Below are 9,565 nucleotides of genomic sequence, written 5' to 3'. Positions count from 1 at the left end.
ATTATATTATATTATATTAAAAAATAGGCTATTTAGACAACATTGAATAGCTGAATCCCAGGATGATTCTGCATATTACTAATTAATATTGTTTTTATTATTACTATTTTATTACATATTATTATTTTTAGTAGTAACAATAATACATAAACCTGTAAATTATAAAATCAATTTAAATAAAACAACAACAACAATTAATAATAATCATTATAATTATAATCATCATCATCATCATCATTCTTATTGTTGTTATTATTATTATTAAAATTATGTTTACATTTACAGTAATATTATTATCAATTAATATCAATATCAGAATCAATATTTAAATGTGCTTAAATTATACTATCTTATATTGTTACTATCCTTTTGACTCTAAACATTTGGTATCACAGAAAAGCAAAGCATGTTATCTTTAAAATATTAATTTAGCCCAGATCATATCACTTTATGCGACTTTAACATGTTTAATAAAGTTTAAGTATAGATATTACAGTTTCATTTTCTGTTCATGCTGAATTTTCTGTAAAGCTGCTTTGAAACAAAGATGCTAGTGAAAAGCACTATACAAATAAAAATGACTTGACTTGACTTGACCAAGTCTCCCAAACCTGACCTTTAAGATGGGTAATTCACAAGTAGACTTTATGACACTGACATGATGCCATCCTTTTGGTATAACCCCATGTGTAATAACAATATTACAGCAAACCCCCCCAGAATTTCATGTGGCCTGCTTTGGTTTATATAAAGCAAACCCACATCTTTCTAGAGTTTGCTGTAGTTTTTGCAGTCTCGCACGCACACAGACTAATTTTCAACCTGAACAGCTATCATTCATTGGAGAAATTATGAACACACACACACACACACACACACACACACACACACACACACACACACACACACACACAGAGAGAGAGAGAGAGAGAGAGAGAGAGAGAGAGAGACCATATCAAAGTTTTTATGGTTGCAGACACTACAGTAATACAAGATTAAGGGAAGTTGCAAGGTTCCCAATTTACTAGTGATGAAAAACGAAATGGCATAAAATTATAAAGAGTGTGTGAAAAACTTCTCTTTTTACATTGCTAGTGCGTGTGCATGTAGAGGAAATGTTGGGACCGTTTTGTGATTGTGTGCTATTCTGCTGGTGTGGTTTGTGGATTTTTGAGATTCTTTGTTTAGCAGTAATCTGACATTTCAGTGGCGCCCCCTGGATTTCACAGGCAGTAATATGAAAAATGCACCTCTTCTACCTAGTAAATAAATCAAACCAGGAGTGTTTGGTGTTGATGATACAACCCAGAATTACAAACCCCTTTCAGTACTACAGTGAAAATGTGTATAATTAGTGGTGTTTGCTAAAGCAAGCATCAGTATTACTATGTTCATACTTAGAGTTGAACTCCTCCAGCCCCATTTGTGCTATCCATATTAATTGATACCTCAAGTTCTACAACTTGTTGAGAAGTGTGCTATTATTACTTTTCTAAGCAATCAAACTCATTGTTTTGTTTGTGGATGATAAAACTGGCAAAAAAAAAAAAATCCCATAGACTTGCACTGAAAGAGGGATCGAGCCATATCTATGGGCCAGTATGGGCCTACTCAGATGCACAGGTAGATGTCTAAACCTGCTGGGCATTGCTGCCTGCCGCACCTCTGCCGGTGCCTTCAGTTGTCCAGCCACGGGGTCATCAGCCGTGAGCCACCTATCACGGATATTTCGGCCCATTAATCCTGGAACATCTCCTGGTGGTGGGGCTGCGGTCAGGGATGTCTCCTTGCCACCCCCCGCAGCTGGACACCAGATAATTTCGATTGCCTCTCAATCTTGCTTTCCCATCAAGACATTCCTCCTTTCTTGTTGAGGCCTACCATATCACCAGGGTTCAATACACCCACCCACCCACCCACCCAGCTATCAGTCTCTGCCTACCACCCTTCTGGTGCCATCCTTAAAACAATCCTCCAACAGATTAAGTAGGAGAGCGACGTGAGAGGCAAGCCGCGAGACCGCGTCAGCCGCCCCTCCAATGCCTAGCTTGGCCTGGTTTCCCTCCCCCACTAAATCACTCTCCAGAAGCCCCCTGATAAGGACAGAGTGGGTCAGCGAAAATAATTCCTCCCCACTACTTTTCCTCTTCTACATGCTACCTCACCACATATCGCAATTGTTCCCTATTCCTACTTTCTCACTTCTGCACACCCCAGTTTTCATCTTTCCTTCTTAACCATAGCCAGAAGCTCTCTTTTTCTGCTTCTTCTGCCATTGCCTTCAGAGACTTCTTCAACGCTGATCCAAAGATACCAACGTTTTTCAACAGGTGCTGCATTGATGTTCCAATAAACCCTTGATACCTGACCTCCACAGGGTAAGTGGCAGCCCTCCATCCATTTTCCTTGCACTCGGTGGCCAGATCAGCATATTTTAGCTTCTTCCTTTCATACGCTGCCTCCAGTCCCTCTTCCCATGGGACAGTAAGTTCAATCATTATGACTTTAGTAGCTGGTGCTGACCATAACATGTCTGGCCTCAAGGAGGTAATGGCGATCGCAGAAGAAAATTTTAGCTGCTGGCCAAGGTCGACCACCATTGACCAGTCACTTCCATGTGCCAGGATTGACCTTTCCTCACTTCGTGGTGTGCCTTGTGAGGCACCTATATAATAGAGAGGCCTATATAATAGAAACTTAGGCTTAGGGTGGGCTCTTTTGACATGGGCCACTGAGCAGGCACCTAGCAACCACCCTGAACATCCTTGCAACCGCATAGCAATGCACTAACCTTCACTCAGAACAGTTTACCAACCACATTGCAACACCCTAGCATTGTGGTGGCAATTTTTTGCTCGACCAAGCACCATTCACAAAGGAAAATGTAAAGAAAAAAACCTGTTCAGGGTGCAATAGGGTTTGCAGGTTAACCCCTGAAAGTCAAATAAAGGAAGATAGAGTATCTTACTCTGTAAAAAGTGGTAACCTGCAATTGTTAACTTAAAGGAATAGTTCACCCAAAGATGAAAATTCTCTCATCATTTACTCATGCCATCCCAGATGTGTATAGCTTTCTTTCTTCTGCAGAATACAAATGAACATTTTTAGAAGAATATTTGAGCTCTGAGTTATATTTTAGTTTGTTCTCACCAAAAACCGATTTGATCGCTTCAGAAGACATTGATTGAACCACTGGATTCGTTTGGATTACTTTTATGATGCCTTTATATAATAATTGGACCTTCAGAGTTCTGGCCACCATTCAGTTGCATTGTTAAATACACCATAATGAAGATAAATTCTAGAAAGGAGGAAAACACTTTTTGCAGTGCAAAACTCAGACTTCATTAGCAGCCAATAAAACAAGGCAGTCATGGAACAAACACTGTACCAAATATCTTTCTCTCCCTCTCTCTTCTCTCTCATGTCTGTTTGATGCTGTGACTGTACGGTAATCTTGCCAGCACTTGCAAAGTTCACTCTCAGCTCGTAACTGCGCAATGCAAACCACAATCACCTTGGTAAGGATCAGGGTAATTACAGTACAGCTAAACAAACTTTATGCACACAACACATGGATGTAACCAAGGCAAAATAATCAAACACCACACACCCCAGTGTTGAATAAACTAACACATCTTTTTTTAATAATGTGAATGCTTTATTTTGCTTTCATCTCGCAAACAAACCATAAGCCAAGTTGATCTTGTGTGGAGACTTCACATAAAAACACAAACCACATTTGACTATTTGTGTGTTTGTGTGTGTGTGTGTGGGCAGGTTTAAGTGGTTTACGAGGACTTTATTTTAGGTTACAAACTGGTAATTACAAGGGTATTATGCTATAAATGTGGTTTATGAGGAAATTTCTAGTGTCCTCATAATTCAAATCGCTTAAAAAAACATACTAAACAATATTTATTGAAAATGTAAAAATGCAGAACGTTTTTTGTGAGGGTTAGGTTTAGGGGTAGGATTAGGGTTAGGGGATAGAATCTATAGTTTGTACAGTATAAAAATCATTATGTCTATGGAGAGTCCTCATAATGATAGCTGCACCAACATGTGTGTGTGTGTGTGTGTGTGCCAAATTTCCCTAGAAGGATTGCAAAACCTATATTTCTGAAATTGTTGGGACCAGCCAACTGTCCCTATAAGGACAACATACTTACTAAACATTAAATTGTAGAGGATCTCAGGAGAAACTGGGAAGTTTGCATTGAGATGGGCTCATGCTGTTGTGGTTTGTGCATGTGTGTTGTGATGGAGAGATGCTATTGGGACTGGATGGGCTCATTGAAGCGAGGGAAAGCTCGGGTGAAGGCACAGATGGTGACGTGATGGTGGAATTGTCTGATTCCAAAATATTGTCTGCTCCCATGCTCTCCTGATACAAACGATTTCTTCTGAACTTTGCACGGGTGTTCTGGAACCAAACCTGCTGATAATAAAGATGCCATTAAGTAAATAGTTTAATTTAGCAGATGCTGAAAATGTTGCCCTCTGCTGTAGCTATAAATTTCATTCATGTATATGCACAGTCAAATCTGGTGCTTCGTGATCGGTCATGAAACCAATGATGTTCGTCATAATACAGTGTTTTGCGAGCAAGCGTGAATACGATTTCAGAGCCATGGCACAGGGCAACATATTCAGTGAATAACTCTTTCAATTTCAGTCTGTCGCTCACTCAAACTAATGAATGGCTTCAGGATACTTGGAATATGGCACAGAACTTATTGAACTACTTTTTGGTGTTTTTTTGGTCCTTTTTTCTTTCGTTGGATGTAATAGAGCAGCATGAACATTCTTCAAAACATCTGCTTTTCTTTTATAATCTACTTAAATCCTAGATTATAGAGTTTTTCTTTTCAATTTCCAATTTTTACCTTCTTCCTCACTCTTTCTCTTTTTCTTTCATTTTCTTATTATTTCACATGTCTGTTTATTTGTTATTGTGTTAATGCGCATATTTTTATACGTACAATTATGTACATGTATGAACTTTGTTGATGGCAACACATTACAAGTAATGCAAGATTACTTTTTTCGAGTTAAGTAACACAATATTTTTAATTTTAGACCATATTATTGGAGTTACTTTTTAAATAAAGTAATGCGTTGCTTTTGTACACATCTACTGTCCCTGTATTGTGAGAAATCAGGAGTAAAAGTGTGCAAACTTCGGGGAGGAGACGTAGTGCATGATGGGCATTGTAGTTGTGAGGCCAGAGACTATTTAGCAGAGACGAGACACTTCTATTTAAATGAATGGGAGAAATTGGAATGCCCAACCAAGAAGCTCTAGCACCTAACAGTCAATGGATGTAGAAAGGAAGTCTCGCCCTACAGGTAAAAGAGACAATCACCTTTTAGATACAGACATCGCCTGTCAATCAACTTGCTAATGCACATGCACATTAGCTGTACAAGCTGAGAAAATTGCATGTTTTAGCTTAATATGAGGTCAACAATTGATTCATATATTAACACACACTGCATTAATAAATCAGTAAATGCATTTAGGCAGAGGGATTATAAGACTAGTCTTCCACTGGCCACGACATGATACACAGGGTGAAATATTTGCTCAATTCACTGACTTATGCAGCCGAACTTCTCCGTGTTACAGCTCCCCGTAACTGGGAGATTGGGATGAGAAAAGCTGGACTCTGGATCAGTGGCTCCGAGCAACGTTCTACATCGATTGTGTATGCAGAGAAAATATCTTAGTCTAAAAAGATTCTTCATTTTTGTTTTATAATAAACAAGTAGTTTGATTTATGAAACAAACCATTTTTATAACATTTTGGTAGCATTAAAAATGATTCCATTTAAGTTGTATCAACATGCACCTTTGAAGTTGTATGCGATCAACCAGTGGCATCTGTACGCACCGTGGATCAACTCAAAACAAGCGTGCACTGAGATGACTTAAGTGAAAAGTATTCTTTTATTATCAGACACATTCCTTGAACATGTTAGGCTGGCATTCCTCACTGAATTTTATCCTTACTTTTGAAAAACATCTCAAGTTAACTCTGGCATTGCCGATGGGCACCGCACATGATGACATCCAGTATATAATGCAGGTTCAAGTGTTGGTCTTTGCTGCTTTAGGTAAGACAGTGGTTATTCTTCATTACTCATAATGACTGCCATGTTGATGGAAAAACAGATCATGCATATTCATGTTATTGATTCTTTATTATAAATATGATGTGAAGACCTAAGACCTACTTTCTATCTGTTTGTTTACTATGTTGTTTTGACATGAGTGTTGTACAGTAGTTAGCATGACCTGTAATATCTCTTGTATGCAATGCATGGCTTATTTGTATGGAATGCATAGCAGAAGAGCAAGTGGCTGTGAGAAAAAAAAGTAATGCAAAAATAATGCAAAAGGAACGTAATGCTTTACTTTCCATAAAAATATACTTTTTAATTAATTAAGTTACTTTTCTAACGAGTAACGCAATATTCCATCGAGTTGAATATCTGTATTTTTCATTTTTTATAAGCATTATTTATCTATTTATTTATATTAGAATTTTGAATCATTGACTTATGTTTTATCTTAATGTTTGTCTTATAATACAATTTTAAGCAAACAAAAACAACCTATATAAATTGATATTAAAGTAATATATATATATATGAGTGGATCCAAATGTATTTAGAGTTTTTCTGCTTTGATAATTTAGTTGCAGCTTGGAATAACACAAATTATTAAATTATTTTTTACTAATGAATATCCATGACTTTTTGTGCATTTGTTTTGTGACAGCCATTTGTATTTACTGAATTCAGATTTTAAAAAATAATTTTAATTCAGACTAATTTGTAAATTAATAATTTAGACCGATTTGTTATCCATTTCAACAAATTAATTGAAAGCAACTGACTCAAATAAATGATTCACTGACAAACCAGACATCATCAAAGTTTTACATGACATAAGAGCAATTTCCAGTGCATTAAATATTTTAGAGCAGTAAAAAAAAAAAAAAAAAAAAAACCTTGAAAAATATGTATTCTCTATAGAAATTTCAATGACTTTTTAGATTGGATTTTCCAGACCTGGAAAATGCCATTTAAAAATTCCCCTATCATAAAAGATTTTCCATGACCTTGGGAACCCAGAAACTATGTATGTACAGCATATCTAATTAAAATAGATCCTGAAATGTCTGACCTGGAGCACACGTTTGGTGAGGCCTGTTTTCTGTGAGAGCTCTTTGAGGTCTTTGGCATCTGGATTGTGGTTGTGGGTGAAGAAGGCCTGCATGCTGCGCAGTTGGTGATGCTTGAAAGACGTTCGCATACGTTTGGACTTCTGACAACTAAACTGTTTCACTTTCTCCAACAGGTCCACACCCATATCGCTTGCATCTATACAACGTGCAACACACACAGTTAACCAACACTGATGACACACACTGAAGGCTAAAACATTTCATAGTCCAGTGCATTCTTTGCTCTTATTGTAGAATTTACAAGTTCTAAAAAAATCACTGATTAAATGATTAACATTAATATTCTTTTAAACTCTATTAAACATATGAAGCATTGCGAAGCTGTGCTTCATGTGTTTAAAGAGTTTTTCAGTATCATCCACAAAACATTACCTGAATTATAAATAACACGGTCTGCTGCACCTAAGTTTTTCCTCTTTCGGGGTCGTCCTCTTTGCACGGGGGTCTCTTCATTGTGTATGGAAGTCTCTGATTGTGGCTTTATTGGAGATATGTCTGAATAATAGAAATCTAAGTGGCATTCCCCCTGTAGTATCATCTCGAAATGTACCTGACAGTACACTGAGGTATCTCGCATCCCAAAGTGTTCTCCAGTGAACAGAACTTTGTCACAAGTGGCACAGGAGAAACAGTTCAGGTGGTACACCAGATTCCTGGCACGCATCACTATCTCTGCTGCTGAGATCCCAAGGTGGCACCGTGCACATCTTTGCAAAGAAAACCTCCTACTTAAGAGAAAACATTATTTTAAATAAAAGAATTAAGACTTTTAAAATCAGAAAGATTCTTCTGAGATGTCTGCGGAACATACTGTAGAAATTATCTTCAGAAATAATAACATTTAAAAATGCCTTTTGTCACACCTTTTTTAGAGATCACAAAAAATCACTATTATATTTAGAATATATATTTATAATATTTATCTAAAATAGACTCAAAAATCATTTTATGGGTTATGCTTTTCAGTTTTATAACAAAATTCCATCTAATTCAATTGAGTAATCTTTCATAAAAAATACTCTACATTTATAATTTTGTTTTTGTTTTTATTTAATTTCGTTAAACCTTACACAATTTAATTTGATGTATTTTTTGTTATGAAATTAAAATGTGTGAATCTTAAAAATAACTCATTAATCAAAAAATTACATTTTCGATAACACTGAAATATATATATATATACTGTATATACAGTGTGTGTGTGTGTATATATATATATATATATATATATATATATATATATATATATATATATATATATATATATATATAGAAAAATAATAATGTGTATAGAACTGCTTGTAGTTCATCAATATTAATCAAAAAATTACATTTTCGATAACACTGAAATATATATATATATATATATATATATATATATATACTGTAGTATATATATACTGTATATACAGTGTGTGTGTGTGTGTGTGTGTGTGTGTGTGTGTGTGTGTATATATATATATATATATATATATATATATATATTTTTGTTATCGAAAATGTAATTTTCTTATTAATATTGATGAACTACAAGTAAGCAGTTCTATACACATTATTATTTTTGTTTATTTATTCAGTAATAGTTACATGTGGGTAATGTAATATTTTAGCACCTTTTTATTAGTAGCCTATTTTTATTGTGTGGATGGGGCAGTTATAAAAACAGACCTGTTGTGAAGGTCTTTTGCACTGTTTTGAAATGTTTTGTGTAGGTTAGGGGAGCTATAGTTGTCACATGGCGAAGTTATCTTAAGGGCTGTATCTCAGTAACTATAAGGTTTTGAGTCAGTTATTATATTTATTTATTTTTTTGGTGAAATTTAGAGGCTTTTGTGGCAAAAGGTCACGTGCTTTATATAAAGTCGTTTTATACATTTCATTACAGTATTTTTATTTTACCTGTAATAGTCCTCTTTACAGTAAATGTCTCCGTGTTTACAGAAGCAAGTGAGCTCCGACTCCAGGTCAGCGTGACACGCGCAGCATTTCAGACAGCGCTCGTGCCACTGTCTGTCCGCCGCGAGCAGGTAAAACCGATCTGAGATCAGCCCGCCACAGCCCGCGCACACAGGTGACTCCAAGCTCTGAAACACGACAGGTAACATTTTTCATCGATATTAAAATGTATCTAACATCTCGAGGCTGCAGTGTATGTATATATATATATATATATATATATATATATATATATATATATATATATATATATATATATATATATATATATATATATATACACACTGAAATACAGAAACATGAACAAGGCGGCTTAACAGCGGGGTTCACGCATTTCAACCAGCCTAAATAAC

The 9,565-nt window shown here is 35.8% G+C and overlaps 1 protein-coding gene across 1 annotated transcript in view; it reads right to left on the bottom strand.

Moving 5' to 3' along the window:
* Positions 1-4,195: 4,195 nt before the first annotated feature.
* Positions 4,196-9,565, bottom strand: part of LOC127430960 (LIM/homeobox protein Lhx2-like) — a 5,785-nt gene continuing 415 nt past the window's right edge. Inside the window, exons 2-5 of the mRNA XM_051681089.1 lie at positions 9,156-9,340; positions 7,629-7,981; positions 7,196-7,392; positions 4,196-4,438 (exon numbers count right to left, since the gene is read on the bottom strand). Of these exons, the coding sequence (XP_051537049.1) occupies positions 4,196-4,438; positions 7,196-7,392; positions 7,629-7,981; positions 9,156-9,340 (978 nt within the window). The remainder of the gene's footprint in view (positions 4,439-7,195; positions 7,393-7,628; positions 7,982-9,155; positions 9,341-9,565) is intronic.

This window comes from Myxocyprinus asiaticus, chromosome 40 (assembly GCF_019703515.2).
Source record: "Myxocyprinus asiaticus isolate MX2 ecotype Aquarium Trade chromosome 40, UBuf_Myxa_2, whole genome shotgun sequence".
Lineage (NCBI taxonomy): Eukaryota > Metazoa > Chordata > Actinopteri > Cypriniformes > Catostomidae > Myxocyprinus > Myxocyprinus asiaticus.
The sequence above is the reverse complement of the archived record's forward strand: the minus strand, read 5'-3'. Positions and strand labels throughout refer to the sequence as shown.